This window comes from Octodon degus, unplaced genomic scaffold (genome assembly GCF_000260255.1).
Source record: "Octodon degus isolate 3935 unplaced genomic scaffold, OctDeg1.0 scaffold00116, whole genome shotgun sequence".
NCBI classification, from domain to species: domain Eukaryota; kingdom Metazoa; phylum Chordata; class Mammalia; order Rodentia; family Octodontidae; genus Octodon; species Octodon degus.
Window position 1 is genome coordinate 3,566,574 of NW_004524692.1, and position 18,540 is coordinate 3,585,113.

At 38.0% G+C, this 18,540-nt stretch overlaps 1 protein-coding gene across 1 annotated transcript in view; it reads left to right on the plus strand.

Moving 5' to 3' along the window:
- The window catches only part of Rgs5 (regulator of G protein signaling 5), a 59,719-nt gene that overhangs the window by 35,993 nt on the left and 5,186 nt on the right, over positions 1–18,540 (plus strand). The window contains exons 2-3 of the mRNA XM_004639883.2: positions 2,756–2,866; positions 10,143–10,204. Of these exons, the coding sequence (XP_004639940.1) occupies positions 2,756–2,866; positions 10,143–10,204 (173 nt within the window). The remainder of the gene's footprint in view (positions 1–2,755; positions 2,867–10,142; positions 10,205–18,540) is intronic.

Sequence of the window (18,540 nt, forward strand, 5' to 3'; positions counted from 1 at the left end):
TCTTAGTTCAATGAGAAGAAAGATTTGTACTAATAGTGTTTAGACAAAATATCATATCTTTGTCTTGTACTATGAATAACTACTATGAAGACAGCAATATGCTATGTACTATTATAACTATCCTACTAATCTGTCTTGAAACTGTCTCATTGCTATTTATTTTTCAATAAAATTAATTTAAAAAATTCTAGGAGAGTATTGCTTCCTGATTTTCTCTTATTGCTTAAGTTATGTTTTTGGTTTTTTGTTTGTTTGTTTGTTTTCTTTTTGTTTTTCTTTTGCTAGTCTGTATCCTCTGGCTCCATATGATTTTTAGGACTGTTTTCTCTAGTTCTGTAAGCAGTAATGTAAGCAGTATTGTTAGCACCTATTAATCTCACACAAGGCATTCTAATGGAACGTTTTTCTGCCTTTTATAAAGGTAAATGGCTCATATGTAGCCACCAAGAGAAAGGAAAAAGAAACCTAAGTTGGGAGAGAAAAAACAAAAGCCTTAAAAAAAAAATTCTTAAGCACATGAGATCTGTCCCTTAGATGATCTTTGTGTAAATATTGGTGAGTGAATTCTTGAGTCAAGGTTGAAACTGAAGCAATTCTTGTGTGTCTTCCTTTCATGTATAGAAGAGAGGGGCATGTGGAATCCAGAGGGAAGGGGTTATCATCTGGGAGGGATCCTGTATCCTGATAGGAAAGAGGGACCTTATATCTCTGGTTGTAATATTACAATTATCCAGCAGAGGGGAGCCACAAATATTTCATGCATCCCCTGCTCCACCCCCTAATCATGGTCTTCATATTTCAGATAATTGTAAAATTGGCAGTTCTTGTCTTCAGAGGTAGAAATGGGTAGTGGTAGGTCTAATGACATTTTTAGTAACTTATGGATGTTTCAAATTGGTACTTTAAGTTAAGAAATGTGAGTTAGGTTTGATTGAGAAACATGATTTTGCAGTTAGAGCTAACTTTGCAGAAGCAGAAATATAATGCCAAATAGTTTGCTGTATGACTCACATCCATTAGCATATTTAATCCTCAAAAAAAACATGAGGATGTACTATTTTATCAGTCCCAATTTCCAGGCCAAAAAAATATTAGATAATTTTAGTAAGCTATGGAGGCTGGATTCAAAGCCAGATTTATTATTCTTTCTCACTGTGTTACATAAGTTTTCTCAACAGAACATTCTCAGTTTTTACCATAGTGCTATGTTTGGCTTAGCTCAACCTGATGTAGTGGGCCACCTAAACTGGTTTCAGTCAGTGACAAGATCCTCAAGAAAAAGCAGAAGCTGAAAAAATACCAAGAGATGATAATGTAGAGATGACTAATTATAAATCATAATTTAAAAATCATATTTACAATAAAATGAAAATATGATATAATAATTAGATACATAATGGCCTCTGTGGAAGTTACTAGAGAAAATTTCCTTAACTCTTTCTCTCTAACTTCCATAATTGTTCATCTTGGGCATTCTATTACCTGAATCATCTCCCCATGTTCTCCGCAGATAGTCAGGAAAACGTTTACCATAGCACAGTTGTATCTGGCTACAACACTAACCCCATCATAGCTGTTCAAACTTTAGTTAGGATTAGCATTGACTGGGGGAGAAATGTTAACAGCTTTATGACAAATGAAATCTAGATATTTTTAGTTTACACTGACAAACATTATTGTGCATTTACTATGTTGCCAAGCATTGGGCCAGGCATAGCAGTTAATGGGTATTTAAAATTCAATCCATGGCTTCAAAGGGTTCTCTTATTCAGGTTGGAAATGCAGAAACATAATAACAACAACACAGCATGATAAAGCCTATCTTAAGTGCATGCTTGAGGTGCCACACTGACAAGGAAAGGTTAGTTTGGGGGTCTCCTAGTATCCAAGAGCTTGTGGTGTAGATTGATACTTCAGATTTACATGCTGCCTTAAGTTCAAAATTGTATCAAGTTGTGGGTAGCTTAAAAGATTTTTTTTTAAATTGAGCCTGAAAAGTAGGTGCATCTTTTGATGGAAAAATACCCAGATTTCTGACCACATCTATTCGCCAAGAGGTTGAAGGACCAGTAAATGTTACTATAGTCAGGCCATTAGCAGGAATGCTCATCTGTATGTAAGATACTTTGACAGCCATTGTCAGATAGTAGGCATAATGTTGGAAAACTTTGTAGGCCAGTGAATCATCAAGCAGAATAGCTTAATTTTATAGTTGGAAATGGTTCATGAAAACACCTAAACTGTCACTTTAAAAAAAAAAAAAGGATACTGCAACCTGACAGTAAATTAATTTTCCTAAGTATTATAATCTAATTAATGGCTGGTAGACTGCAGAAGACAGGTGGACAGTGCAGTGAGTGTATCTGTATTCTCGAGACATAGACACATAGCTGGGGCTCTGCCATGTACTGGCTGGGTTGTCTTAAGTATGTTATTTAAACTCACTATTGCTCAGTTTCCTCATCTGCAACATGAAAATAATACTATACTATCTGCCATAGAAAATGAGGAAATGCAAATAAAACAGTATTTATGTAAACTAATGCAAATTAATTGCGGTCATAACAACTTGGTCAACACCAAATAACCAATGTGTCTCAATGTCTACATTGGTACTCCTTCTGCTACACCATGAATGAAAGCCATGAAGTTGGGTTTTGTGCATTTTTGCTGGTCTGATGCAGGCAGAAATCTCCTTTCGAGGTCTGTGTGCTCATGGGATATTCTTGTTTCTCCTTTGTGTCTCTTCTTTCAGGGCCAAGGAGATTAAGATCAAGTTGGGAATTCTTCTCCAGAAGCCAGACTCAGCTGTTGACCTTGTCATTCCGTATAATGAGAAGCAGGAGAAACCAGCCAAGACCCAGAAGTGAGTCATAAATGTGGATTCCATTCATTTTCCTCCAGACGGTGTCTATTTTTCAAGTGTATAGCACCGTCTCATCTGCACAGCTACTCCCTTCAATTACTGACAGAGGATCACAAGAGTCCTTAGAGAGTTGCTTTGCAAAAAAAGGATTTTTTTTTTTTTTTTTACTATTCTATGTCTGGTGCACAATACTGGGTACTGGAAGAGTAGTAAAAATAAAAATAAGTTTAAAAACTAAAAGCTAGAGCCCTGCATTCCCTGTGGAAATACAGCCCATATTTTATAAAATGGCATCAGTCATCTTCTCAATCATTTGTAACACAAAGGTGTGGTAAAAATAAATGATCATTTACTGTCTGGGATCAGAAAACCATCCCTGATCCAGATAATTATGAGCCTTGCCTGCTTATCTGCTAAGGTACTCTCCAGGCCACTTCCTAAGAAGGGGATGTAAGTTGGATCTGCCTCTCAGGAAGATGCTACAGAAAAGAGGCAATTTAAGATAATAGTTTCTTTTCAATTGTAGTGTCCCTTTGGGTTCCAATACAGGAAGAAAAGACTATTACTTAAGGAAAAAGCAATACTTGATTAGCTATTTCTATTTAACCTATGCTGAACACATTTTTCAGATCCATAAATTAATGTTCCAGATAGGGGTCTCTAATCTTCGCTCTTTCACCCTCACCTCTGTACTCCACTTCTGCCCCCCCACATGACCATCATTTGAGGCATGATAGGAAACAATAATTTTAAAAGATCAGATCTTATGGCAGTGAACCATGTACTGGTTGATAGATTTTGTCAACTTGAGAAGTTTAGAAGTTTAATTAAGGGACTCAACAGAAAGCCAGCATTCTTAGTTGTAAACATCTTCATCCTGTGTAAGAGGAGGGCATGGACATTGTATGAGCTCTACACCCCCAGCCCAGGGTAGCTTGTTCATAATATAAAGAGGGGAGAGAGTCTGGCTAGAAGCTGCAGCTGTTGCCCTTCCCTTTGCTTTTCACCATTTTCTGCTGCCATGAACTGCTGCCCTTTGCCCTGTGCCACTCTGCCTGGGAGCCAGGTGAGTATAGACTGAAACCTCCACAAACTGTGAGCTAAATAAACCTTTCCTTCCTTAATTTTATTTGTCAGGTACTTTGTCCCAGAAACGAGTGAAAAGTAACAGACAACCCAGCTCTGAGAATTTGCATTAGTTCTGTTTTAATTTAATAGCATCATTCACAGCATTCCTGTGCTTACCACAGGCCCACTAGCTACCTAGACCCTCACTGCTTAAAGAGACACACTTCAGGGCCACCCAGATAGCTCAGCAGATTACAATGCCTGGTTAGACAGCCGCAGGGACCAGTGTTCAATCCCTGACATGCTGTGCTGGCCCCACCCCTGGAGCACGACAAGGTGGGGACTGAGACTGGGCATGGCGGTGAGTGCCTATAATCTCAGCATTGAGAGGCTGAAAATGGGAGGATCTGTATGAGTCTGATTTGTGTAGTAAGACCCCATAGACCCTGTACTAAACATATTTTTAAAAACTGACATACTCAGCTGCCCCTTACAACAGAGATCATCATGAAAAATCAAGAAATAGAGGATGGCAGAACCAACCATATACAAACTCCTTCAGTCTGTTCTTTAAAAATTCGCAAGATCATAGAACTGTGGTAAAAATGCCAGCAGTGACTTTGGACTTGCATTTCTCTTTTTAAATTGGCCAACCAATCCTTTGTCCCACTGACCTTCAGCTTAATATAGCTGGATTGGTTAGGGGATATAGAAATGATTTATTCTTTTTTAAAATCATTTTTCATCAACCTAACTGGCTATTTCCACTCTCTTTCCTTTTATTACTTCAAAGTGAGCTCAAACCGGAAGTGAGGCCTAATTGAGTTTTCTCCATTCACAAAGGGGGAAGCTAACTGAATGTGAAGCAGCAGGCTGCAGGCACTAGTGAAAAATAAGAACCATATTTCATAGAAGCAACAGATCAAAAGGTCTATTCTGAAGTAAACAACATGGCAATTATTGATTTGTTGAGATTAACTTTAAGAAATATAGTGGTACATTTCCTGTTTTAATTCGCTACCTTAATGTAACACATAAGCACCTGAATTATTTGGCTTAAGATTCAGAAACTATTTTGGAAAAACCCAGGCCTGACATTTATTGGATTACTTGCTTCTTTTGTCTTCTATTTTTTTTTTCTTTTTCCAGAAGTTTGAACTGATTTTGGAAAAAAAAAAAAAAATCTTTCATATCCCTAGAGAATATTTGAATGTGTCTGTGCATTTTTAACAGTGATCACTAAAAGAGTTTCCCCTGGCCTTGAAAACCAATAAGCCACATTCTGCTTCTGTTGGGCAAATTTCAGTGCCTTTTATCTGACAAGGAAAGCTGTTGTTCTTCATGCCCTGAATTAATGTCTTTTTTAATTTGAAATATCTCTCTGCAAAGAAGAGAAAATAAGCCTTTTCTCTCTTTTTTTTTATGTATTTAGTACAGGGTCTACAGGGTCTCACTATATAGATCAGACTCCTAATGATCCTCCTGTTTCCAGCCTCCCAAGTGCTGGGATTACAGGCATGTGCCACCACGCCCCATCTCAACCACCATCTCAGCTTGCCTCTGGGGGCGGGGCTGGCATGGCAGGCCAGGGATCAAACCCTGTGTCTGCCTAAGCAAGCGCTTTTATTCACTGAGCTATCCTGCTGGCCCCAGCCTTCTCTTGACTGAAAGTATTTTTAACCACTGACTCTCATTTTTATGGCTGTTAACATTAGTAGAATTACTTTTATAGGAAGCATTTTCTATTTTAATGCATTTTAAAATTCTCATTAGATTAAAAAATTGGACCATTGAAAAAATTAGAAAAAGTTGACTATACCTTCACCACCCAAAGCCAGCTTCTATTATCATTTTAGTATTCTTAATTTCTCTTTTTCTCTCCCAATTATTTCCATTAAGAGGTGATAAGTTCCTATATCCATTCTGGAAAAAAAAAAATTCCCAGCCCTCATTCTTTCAATTCTTATCTTTCTTTTGCTTTAATTCACTCTAGAAATAGAAGTCTGTGCTCAATTTCCAGTATTTCCCTTATCTTCTTGTCAGGTTTATACCTTCCCTTCTCACTGAAGTTGTCTCTAAGGAATCAGCCTTCTTGACTGTTTGCAGCATTGACCACTGCCTACTCCTTGTCCCAACTATTCCCCCACTTTCTGATCCTGTGATCCTATGTTCTCCCCTGTCTTCTTTTTCTTTAAGTGCTTCCACTTTTTTCCATTCTCTGTACCTGAACATTTCCTAAGGTCTAATATAGACCTTCCTAAAAAGCAATAAACAGAATTAATAAGCTATATAAGTTTATAATATCTGTTACCATTGTTTATGGTATAATCTATTGTGAAATGTTAGGGGATAGGGCCGGGGAGATGGCTCAGTGAAATAAGAGTTTCCCTGGCAAGTGCAAGGGCCTGAGTTCAATCCCTGGATCTGCAAAAAAAAAAAAAACTGTTAGGGGAAGAGGTAGATATTCTTACAGTATTTCCTTATACTGTAAATGTTACCTTTTCCCCTATACCAACAATATTTTACACTTCATTTTGTGATGGTGGTAATTGTTACCACTTTAGAACTTAGGAATGACCTCCACATTAGCCCTGCTAGTGAGGAAAAGTTACCACATATTGTCATTTGTACAATCTCACCCAGTTATTTGCAAAGTGAGTCTTGAAGTAATGAACAAAGATGTGCATGCAACCTTTGGACATTGAAAAGTATCATTTAAACATTTGTAACCCATGAATGATGCCCATGTTACTGTTAGCCACAGGGCAAGGGCTCAATAAATATTCTTGAACTTGAGATTGCCAGTTAGCAGAAAGCACTGTATAATGGGAAGGGAAAGCACAGCAGGAAATTGTACAAATGCCACTAACTAAACTTTAGGTTCATTGACCCCATCAAGAGCAAGAACATGAGACAGTATTATCAGGAAAATTTAAATACACATCAGCCACTATGTAGTTTCAAAACTAAACCAGCCAAAATAATCAAAATCCAACCACTGGTTTTTAGAGAAGTTAAAATGACTTTCATGATTACAGCCAATATATATCAGAGTTGCCAGGTAGGGTAGTGATAGTTCATTGGGTTAGTCATTGAAGTCTAACTTTTGCATCATTTGTAGCTTCCAACAGCCAGGATAACTCCAGGAAAGATAGCCATTATTCATTTAGTTATCATTGTGACATGCTTATTATAGGGTATCCTACTCTAAATCCTACTCATGACCACTCTTAAGTCTATAAACATTTACTGAGTCCTTATCCCATGGCCACCAGTGATGGGAACACCATGGATGGCAGACAGAGTGGGGACAGGTGAAGAAAATCTGTCATGTTTTCATGTAGGTCAATAGTTGAGCATATACCTTTGGTCTGTATAACAAGGCTCATTTATTACAGACTGAGATTATGTGGGGATCTATACTACATAGATGGTACAGTGGTACAGTGGGGGAAGTTCTCCATAAATGGCAAGCTATTTCTGTGGATAGTGAGTATACCAAAGCCATGCAAGAGAGTCAACAAGTAAAATGAGATGAGTGGGAAAAAAGAGCATTTCCACTCAAGATGGTCACTTCCTGAGCCCACGGGCATTTTCACTGGGCATCGAAAACCACAGTTAATCATTTCTATAAGTGTTTTGCTTTTCTTTAAACTGGCTTCCGCTTTCTCCCTCTTATACCCCTTCACAGAGAGACTCTTTGTCAACCCTCTGTGGTCAGCTTTGACCTGCAAGCCAAACTACTTATTGGTCACTTAGAGCTGCATCTATCTTGTTTATAAAGTAATCAGATTTAATGAGGGCCTGCAAATTCTGAGAATCAGGACAGGATGAACCTCTGCTACCTCCTAGGCTGATAATCAGAACACTGGGCTGCACTCCGTAGGAGACATGTCCTGTTTGACTGTGCCCTTAAATCAATCTGGACTATTTTCACCCCCAAGCAGGCTTTGCACATATCCTTTTCAGGAATTTAATTTCAGCTGTGATGTGCTGCTGATATTGACCATTACTTTGGGACAAATTGGATCCATAATATGCTTAAGTTTGGTGCACCTGCTCATGTCATTGCTTCTTCTTAGGCTCCCCTAAACCAATCAGAGGAAAGGGGTGGGCGGGAGAGTGATTTCATTCTATGAAAATATTTATACAATATGAGGAGACTCAGTGGGTGAAATAGGTCTTCTCTTTGCTCTGAGCTAGTTTCTTTTGTCCAGTAATTTAATATCTCACTTCTTCTATGAGCAGTTGGACATGGTGGGTGTCTATTATTTGTAAAATATTGAACCCATTCTAGTGAAGAAATTCAGATGTGTAAGGCCTATGCCAAATCTGTAAGTATGAAATAATATGCATAGGAAAAGTTCTCAGGATGAAGCACTACAGAAAAACCAAAAGCAGTCACTGACCTGTAGAAAATATGTCCCCTTTTTGGCAAGAACATAAACCAGAAAATATAGAAGCATAGTCATAACCCCATACTCATGGAATTTCTCCTTCTCCTCGCCACATCCCTTTATACCAGCCAGAAGAAAAGTAGGAGAGGTAAGTTGTTATTTGTTACAAATAAATTCATAATATTTATATTTTCAGCCAACAAAGCAGAAATCACATAAGGTTATTTCACCACATTTATTATCTTTGGTTTTATTGAGTTTAACTTTCTAAGGATAACCACATTTTTTTTTCTACTGAGCCATCTCCCCAGCCCCTACATAAAAATTTATGAAAAATCATTTAATCAGAACATAGAACAACATGTTCTATAATGAGTAACAGAGGAGTTAGGAAATTATCACGTGCCATTAGCCCAAACACCTAGCTAACTGCTGTCATGGACTGCTTATGGACATAAAATGAGGCTGAATCTGCTGCATTAAAGTGAAGAGTAGTATGAGTGATTGTCTTAACCTGAGTTGCTAAGTAGTTCAAACCCTGAGATACTTCATAAAAACTGAAAGCAAGAATTTTCCTGGATTACCTGGGTGGTTGATAAATCATTTAGAAGTTAAAAATTCCAACTTGGGAAAAAAGCCCCCATTTATTTTCATAGTATAATAAATGCTCTATAAATGAAGAGCTCAGACCACAACACACGAAGGGCTCCAACGAGGCTAACAGGGAGGGTGAAGTTGCCATTGGTGAGACAGCACCATCTCAATTGGAACAGCTGCTGTGAGAGAAGAATGCGTAAAGTGGATAGTGATTCTTGCGTTTATAAATGCTAAGATGAAAACAGCCTAACAGGGAACTGTTGGCTATTACCTTCTTTTGATTTGGCCCCTCAAATATTTGTGTACAACATTCTGATTCAGAATATAGGAACTGATTTTCTTTTAAATCTTTCAAAAATATGACCCTGTCCTAAGTGAGCAAGAAAAAAACATATGTATATATATTTAAATGTAAACTTGCTATGGTCACATTCCCAGCATAAGACCAAGTTACATATACTGCCTTCCTCTTACCGTAATGAGATGGTCTTGGGATACAGCTGTGGAACCACATATCCTTTGCTGATTAAATTAAGTGGTTAATGTAAATCCTTATAATGAGTCAAATGGATTTCATTAAGTTATATTTGGCATGAAGACCACAGTTGGAGCCATTGTCACGGGATACAAAGGAATCTCAAGGCATGATGCAACAGCAAGCAAAAATACAGAATGACCCTCAGGATTCTGAGGCAAATTTATCTACATTGATGGGCACTGATCAGGATCATTCCCAGAATATCAGGCCCTATCTCTGGTGGTGTAGGGCTTATGCAGGATAAGAAAGTAGAAAGAGTGTGTGGCTTGTCATTGGGGAGTCTTACAATATGCATCACAGTGACCAGCCATTTCTAAGGGACAGAGCACCCAGAACTGGAATGGGAACCATTACCTGGGCAACTGAGAAGTGTATTGGCCGGAGGTTGGGCAGAGGCATTTTTTGTTACCATAGCTTCATGGCTAATAGAGTCCACTTCTAAAAAGAAACAGACTTAACCACATGCTGCAAAAGAAAGGAAGCTATACAGTACCATGTAGGACTCGGAAAGCAAACCAGCTAAAGGGATCTGATTGATAGAAAGTAAGCCAAGCAGCCTTGTCCTGAAGGTGGGTGATCAGTTGTGTCCTTTCAGTAAGGGCAGGTCCAGTTATTATCATGTTTGTGGTAAACTCCATGCTTCTGTCATCATCTTTTTCTGTCATTCTTGCTTTAGACCCTCGCTGGATGAGGCTCTGCAGTGGCAAGATTCCCTGGACAAGCTCCTGCAGAACAGCTGTAAGTTCATGTTTTATCTGTGGGTCAGAATAGGAACAGACACAAAACACCTTTGGGTTGCCTGTGTCCCTCTTCCCAATTTTAACCTTTCTTCAGTCTTTCGTGGTGGTGGTGACAAGAGAAGTACACCCAGGCAGGAAGGTTACAGAGCTGGCTACCAAGAGTAAGGCACTATGGGAGAAAGTGAACCTAGTGGGTGGGGCGCTCTAGATGCAAGCTGCAGGCTTTGTTTTCCTACCAGTCTTGGTTCCTTCTGCGAGGCAGAGTGAGTGGTTTGGGCTGTGTGCTCCTCCCCACCAATCTTCTTCTTCTTTCTTCTTCATTCCTCCTTCCTCCTTCCTCCTTCCTCTTTCCTCCTCCTTCTCCTCCTCCTCCTCCTCCTCCTCCTCGCATAGCTATGTTGCCCAGGCTGGCCTCAAGTTCCTTGCTGCAAGGAATCCTTCTGACTCAGCCTATCAGGTAACCAGGACCACAGACATGTGCTATCAGTAAACTAGAGAAACTCCTTCCCTATTTAGTCTCCCAGTGAATTAATAAAGATTGAGTATAGCAGCTTTCAGATCTCTGGAAGAGTCACTCTCTGAAGAATCTATTGTTCAAACAATAAACTACTCTTGTGATTCAGTGAAGGGTTATTGTGTCCTCCTGCCTCAGCTTCCCATTTTGGCAGGAAGCTTGTTACATCTTCATTCTAGACATGACAGACATGCTCACCACCACAGAAATTCTTTTAATCTAACCTCAATAAAACCAATACAATAATGTGCACTATTTATCATTTCCTGATTCACAAATCCTTACTAATTTCCAAGATTTAGAGCAGTTGTGGTGAACCTATGGCACGAGTGTTATTATCTTTCTCTTTTAAGAGAAAACATGTAATTGTGAGTTGTTTTTCTAAAACAAAACCTAAAACTAAAACCTTAGTATTCAGGTTTAATTGCAGTGTTGGCACTTTTTCAATAAATAAGTGGGCTTAAGGTAGCAGTTTGGCATTCAGTCTCTAAAAAGTTTACCATCACTGGCTTAGAGTATCCAGCTCAAATTTATAATGTTCATTATTCACCATGACAGCTATAAGGCTGATCTTCAGGCAAATTAAACTATTGACTCTTTCCATAGATTTTCTCCTTGTAATCTCTTCAGCTCAAATACCTGTGTACCTGTTCAAATTCCCCCTCTCTTGTAATAGCTAGCCTAAATACCAAAAGCCTAGCTTTCCTTGGCCATCCAAAACAGACTATCCACCTTCTGAACTTCCATTGTCATTGTTTTGTTTTGTTTTTTATTTAAAGGAGTAAAATTTTATTAAAGGTAGGGAAAGAAACAAGCTCCTCAGAATGAGTTTTGGCAATGTAAAATGTAGAAAAAAGTACGCCATCCATTGTGTGGGCGGCGCTTCATGCACGAGAGGACATAATGGCCCCCACACCCATTCATAACCGCATTCTTTGTGCCACTTAACATTCACTGTTTTGTGTTCTGTTTGTAGCTCTCTTCCTTCTCTGACAGATAGCTAGTTCATTGGCAGCCAGGACTTACTCTTTTTCATGCAGATAGTTTCACAACAGGAAGTTCATAGAATGAGGAAAGCAAACACTGGTTGACTAATTCACTGTAAAAGAATGATTCAACTTAAAATCTCAGCCCATATTTCTTCCTAGTAACCACAACAATGGAACATGAAATTTAGCAAAATATAAGGATTTTAAAGGTGTTTCTTATCAGGTTATCCCAATTAATGGGTAAAGAGTAAATAGTGCAGAATGTGTTGAAGCATATGTGAATGTATTTGTTTCTCATTACATTGTCTTCTATTTTGCCAGCAGTAGAATCAGTCTATTACCAAAACCTCTAACCTGGAAGTTTCCATTTGTGTGCATTTCTGGTTCTCCTTTTATTTATTTTGCTCAACAGAGTACTGTTCTCTGACACATATCAGGTATTTAATAAATATTTGCTAATTGAAAGAATGAGTGCATTAATTAGTTTTTTGCTTTTTAACACCTAGATATTACATAAAATTGGCTAGAAGAACACTGTGCTTATCAACACATCCATTGTCTTGCCCCAGTATAGGGCTCATAACAATTTGACAGGTGACATGTTGATAAATCTTCCCTGATAAATACCTGGGTGGAAGTATTTGTCACTATTATTTTAAAAAGTGAGTTAGCGGTGGGGCTGGGGAGATGGCTCAGTGGAATATGTACTTCCCTGGCAAGCGCAAGGGCCTGAGTTCAATCCCTGGTTCCGGAAAAAAAAAAAAAGTGAGTTAGCAGAACCCCTTTCATATATACAAAATGGTTTAGGAAGAGGTTAAGTACTATGCACTTTTCATCACACTGATTCTTAGGGCTGCATATGCTTTTATTTCAGGCTTTTAGGGGTAAGAGAGCTTTGAGTAAGAAAGCCAGGGAGATGAACCAGAGGCATTTAAGGAGAGCACTATAGTATTTGTTTAGGGACCAAAATCTTTTAGTTTGCAAACAGATGATTACCCTGTGTGAGCTTGAAGCCAAAAATCCTCATAGCAATATTTTCTACTTTTCAAAAAAAAAGGCACATATATACTATTTTATATATGCTATATATATACTATATATGTGCATATATATGTTTATGTGTATTTATATATGCATATACATCTGTAAAATTCATAATACATCATCTAATTGTATAGAATTATATTTTATGTGTGTTTACATTTGTATGTGTCTATAATCTTAAATTTGAGATCATAATCTCAAATAGTTTATGTTTGTAATGCTTTATCACTTAATTTCCCCCAAAGAATAAATGGATAATCATTCTATAAATGTCCCAGTCAGTTCTTTCCTTGAAAACTATACCTGCCCACTCCAATCAGCTTGAATAAAACTGAGGATTGATGGAAGCAGTCCCAATCATTATGGCCCCAAGGATAGGTTTTTGGAAGATTATTTTTCTATGGAGGAGGGGTGGGGAGTAATACAAAGGTCAGAGCTAATTGGGGGGGAGGATTTAGGATGATTCAAGCACATTACATTTATTGTGCACTTTATTTGTATTATTTCATTAGTTATGCTCAACAGAGATCCCCTGAGACACAGTTTACAGTAGGGTTCTCACTGCTTTGAGGATGTAATGCCAGGTGTTCTGACAGGGCGGGCTGAGGCCTGAGCACAGAAGCTGAGCAAGCTTCACTGGTCACCTCCTGCTGGGTGGCACCTCTCCTAGCAGACCACAGACTGCTGCCTCAGTGGCCCCAGGTTGGGGATGTCTGGTTTATGGTGTGAGTCTGAAAGGTTTCCCAGAAACAAGATTTGCTGTTTGGAAGATGCAGCCATAAGCAAGCCATAATACTTGCTTCTCTTTTTCTCTGTTTTCATTATTTCTTGGTCTCTCTCTCTCTCTCTCTCTCTCTTTCTCTCTCTCTCTCTCTCTCTCTCTCTCTCTCTCTCTCTCTCTCTCTCTGTCTCTCTCTCTCTCTCTGTTTGTTTTTGGTGGAACTGGGGATTGAACCCAGGCCCTCGCGCTTGCCAGGGAAGCACTTATTCCACGGAGCCATCTCCCCGGTGTGCTCTCTCTGTCTCTCTCTGTCTCTCTCTGTCTCTCTGTCTCTCTCTCTCTCTCTCTCTCTCTCTCTCTCTCTCTCTCTCTCTTCTGTCTCTTTCATCTGCTTTCTTATCCTCTGTCTCTTTTCTGTATTTCTCTGGCCATTCTCAGGCTATTCTTTCTAAGGAACAACCAGTGGAACGACACAGATACCCAAATGATTCTGCCCAACATTACTGACTTTGAAAAGTTATCGTTTGCCTATATCCCTTCACATGAGCTACTGGACATCATGAGCACCTAAGCCAGATGTTTTCTACTCAGTTCTTATGAGACAGACTTAATCTGAATCTTCTTAAATTAAGTCTATAACCAGAGAGTATCTAAGATTAGATGTGACTGATGCAAGGCAGGTAAGAAAGATACATTTGAGAAATATGTACTCCTAAAACTTCAAAATTCCTTCTGGTCTTTTGATGTGTTAGACTTAAACCATTTAAATATGAGGGACAATGTCTTTATTCATGAAAAAGTTTGTCCTGGTTTGTGCTAATACAAGACATTTTCTGTCATTGTTGATTGAGTTGCTAAAGCATTATTTAAATGGAATTGTTTTTAAAAATATTTAAGTGACAATAAAATTAACTTTAACAGAAATGATTTAAAAATGAGAAAGTTAAGCTGTTGCTCAATCTTTTATAAGTAGCAAGAGTCCTTTTACTTTTGTGCATTTCAAAAGTAATTTTAAGTGTATTTGAGTCTATTCTGAAACAATACCAATGTCTTGTATGTTTGCCTTCCATTTTATAGGTAGCACCACCTGTATCCATTGTGTAGGTCCAAGGGGCACAGAGCCAGTGTGCTATACTCTTAGCACAAGAAAGCAACTGCACATGGGAACTTATGCAAGACAGTGACCCTGAATAGTTTTCCCAAATGGTCATATTTATGAGCAAAGGAAAAAATGAAACCCAGTCCGGTAGCAGTAAGGTTTTATGTGGTTGCTCTTTTCCCAGGAGCTGGAAAAGGTCAGGATACTTCCTTGAGACACCCTTGGGATTTGGACTTTTCTGTGGGGAATCAAGAAGCCTGATCCAGGCTCATTAATTTTTCTTTTAATCTTTGTATTTTCTTTTTGCTTCTGTCTTTAGTTTCCAGTTTTCCTCCTTCTCTCGTCTGGCTCATCTTTGTCATCATCTTAGTCAATGGCAACCACAACTGTCATTTAAGACAACAATTATAGTAATAAAAGCAACAGACAGCATTTATTATTCATCATGTGCCATGCACTATTCTAAGTACTTTACATATATTATTTAATGGTTGCAATAATTTTAGACTAAGGTACAATAACAATTCTTATTTTTCAGAAACAGAAACTGATGGAGAGATAGCTTGACCATAAAATAAAATACTACAGAAATAACAGAATCAGAAAATTAATTTTTCTTAAATTTGTGTTGTTCGGTTCTGTGACCCAGAAAGAAATATCCTTACTAATGTGTCCTTTGTAGTGCAGGGGGTGGGATGATAAAAATAGGCAAAGCTAAGTGATACTCAAACCTGGAACTTGCAGAGCTAATAGCATTTACATAAGTAAACAGTGCCCAAAAGAGAACAAAAAGCGATCCTTTCCCTCCTAATAACAAAAGATTTAAGAAGAAGCAAAAGAGCTGGGTAATGAGGCAACATTTGAGTTTCCTTTAAATGCTGATGAAGCATAATTTTAAATTTACTATGAATAATGATGAATAGTAATGCCAAGCTCCACAGTGACAACTATGTTTAGCAGCACAGAAGAGCTTTATGCTGCTTAATCCATACCTAGACCCATTCAGATATATTCCATTATTATCTCCATGTAACAGATGAGACAAGAGACTCCAGGAGATTGAAAACAATTGCCCAAGTTATTACACTAATATGATATGCCACTCGCAGGCAATCTGGGCTCCAGAGCGCATACTCTGAACCAAGAAGCAGTGGAATGGCACTTATCAATTAGCAATGCCGTTTCATTCCCTCCCTGTTCTCTCTACCTCTTCTTGAAGAGATTTGTGCTAAGGTAGCTCTCAGTGTTTTTTCCCCTTTATAACTGACTTGGTCTTGCATAATGCTCCCATTATTCTCACAGTGGTCTTATAGGTGGTTTTAGTTTGTTCTTAGGTAGGGAGTCAATTCTGGGATTATAATGCAAACCACAACCCACAGTGTTTGTCTCAAACCAGTGGATCAGATGGGTTTCATCTACTTCCTGGGTACTGGGTGTCTAAAGAGCTATGTTACAGGTATTCTAAGGCTCCATGCAGGGAAGGAGAGAGAGTCAATTAGGGATCTATGCTGGGAGCCCTGCGAGGTTGTCCAGTGGGGAAGGGAAGGTGGTAGGGCAAAGAAAACGTGTATTCTTTGCAGAATATTTTGGCCTGAAATGTTTTCATCTCTAACCCAAGAAGACATCCTAGGGGGTGATGGGAATTCAGCAGAGAAAGTCTTTGAGAAGACCAGTAGAAATCCAAGGAGAAGAAAATGTCCTGCAAGAGGCAGAAGAGGGTCCCAGTAGAGAATCACCAGAGAATGCTCAAAAGCCAAATGAGAAAACAATAGTTTTAAACATTTCCCAGATCTATAGGCTATCAAGCCAATTTTTGAGTTTTGTTTTAAAGCATATACATTGACAAAAACCCTGGAATGGTATTGTGGGATTCAATGAAAGTGACAAAACCAAAACCCTGGAAATGCACTCACTACACTGGGAAGTTATTTTCCATACTCTCAGTGAGATGGTTATAAAATCCTGACAGAGGGTGATTCCAAGTGTCCGATTATAAGACTATGGGGCTAATGAGGATTATTATGCCACTGACTTTTTCTATGGAATTGTTTTACCTCTGCAGTCTTGGATCTCTCTCTCTCTCTCTCTCTCTCTCTCTCTCTCTCTCTCTCTCTCTCTCTTTTTAAGGAGCTCATAGGAGTTCATTTCCTGGCAGGCAGAAAGTACCTGAGAAATTTTCCATTTCAACAGATTCTATATAACAACTTTTATTTAAGAAACAATAAAAACTTTAATGAAGACAGAGAGAAGATAGAGAACAAGATCTTATTTTTTTTCTTTTACCATATATGTTGATTCTTGTGTCGTGAAATTATGACAAATAGTGCTGGAGTAACAGCTGAAAACATAGAGGGGCAGAGAGCGAGAGAGAGAGAGAGAGAGAGAGAGAGAGAGAGAGAGAGAGAGAATAGATTTTATCCAGATAAAAGTTATCAAACTTTTTTTTAAAGTAATTACCCAGCCAGGTTTCTAGAGAAAATTTTATATAATAATTACTATTATTCCTAGATATATTTAATTCTGGTTTAACTATATATTAACACATATATTTTTTGCCTATTTCTGCATATTCTGTGAAATCAATGTGTTAGGCAAGGACTAATGAATGAAAATTTAGAATTCATAAAAAAGAGCAGGCAAGTATTGTAGAGGAAAAATAAATGGGTCAAAGAAAATGAATTCAGAACGTAAAAATACCCCATAAGAAGAACTAATGGATTATAGAAGTGTCCCTGGGTGAGGCCAACTTGGATGAAATCCAGAGACTTAAATATTAGTGATTTTTTTGAAATATTAGTGCTTGTCATTCTTGCTTCATTCTGCAAAGCAAGTGACACTCCAGGCATGTTACTCTGTGTGACCTTATATAACCCAAGGAAAATTATTTTTTCTCTTCCCTTTAGAGATCTTTAATTTTTCTTATATAATAAATAGACATGGGTCCTTTTTCTAAAGATAACACTTTTGCTGGAAATTTGGTATATACTAAAGAGAGTAAAAATATAGTTTAGTTTCTTTTTTCTTTTCTCCTTTATTTGACTCTAGTGCTCTCTCTCTCTCTCTCTCTCTCTCTCTCTCTCTTTCTCTCTGTCTCTCTGTCTGTCTCTTGGAAATAACCCAAGACGTTTACACTGAGCTATATCCCTAAGTTATATCTCTAATTCTTTAAAGAAGAATTGTTTTAGAGACAGAGTCTGGGCTTGAACTTGCAGTCCTCTTTACTCAGCCTCTTAAAATACTGAGATTATAAGCATGGGCCACCAACACCCAACATTCCAATGCTTTTTTCCCCAGTGTCTTCTAGGATCCTCTACATCCACACATTTTATTTCCTTACTATTTTAGAGATTAATATTAGAAATGTAGGAAATAAACAGAAAGCAATAAGAATTCATGTGGATAGATAGATAGACGGATAGATAGATAGATAGATCATTTGCATATCTAAGTGTGTCCCTTAACATAAAAATTAGAGTTCATTTTATAGAAGCAGAAGCAGTAAGAAGCTAGAACCAGAATCTTAACAATTATAATGTATTAAATTCAATGTGTTGGGAACCCTGATGTACAATTAATCGAGGGGCCTAACAATCAATTGTTCTGTGTGTGGCATCTTCATCTAGGCTCTTTCCTGCAGTCTTCATTGGAATGTCATTATCCCACCTTCCCTACATCTGGCTTAGAGTGAAGCCCCTCCTGTGACTCTGTTGCTATCCTTCCTATGGTTTTTCTTCATTGTGTAAATGTTTAGTATGTTTCTTCATGTTTACTTTCCCCAGAATTTGTAGACAATGAGGACAGGTTATTTTATTTGCCATAGGGACTTTTTTTTAATAATACGTTAAACATGCTAATTGCTTAAAAAATCATCTATAGAAAGAAATAAGCAGAATTATAATCTTTTATAAATGATACTGAACATTAATATTACTCATACTGACAAACTGAGTTTTAAATGTATTTTTTT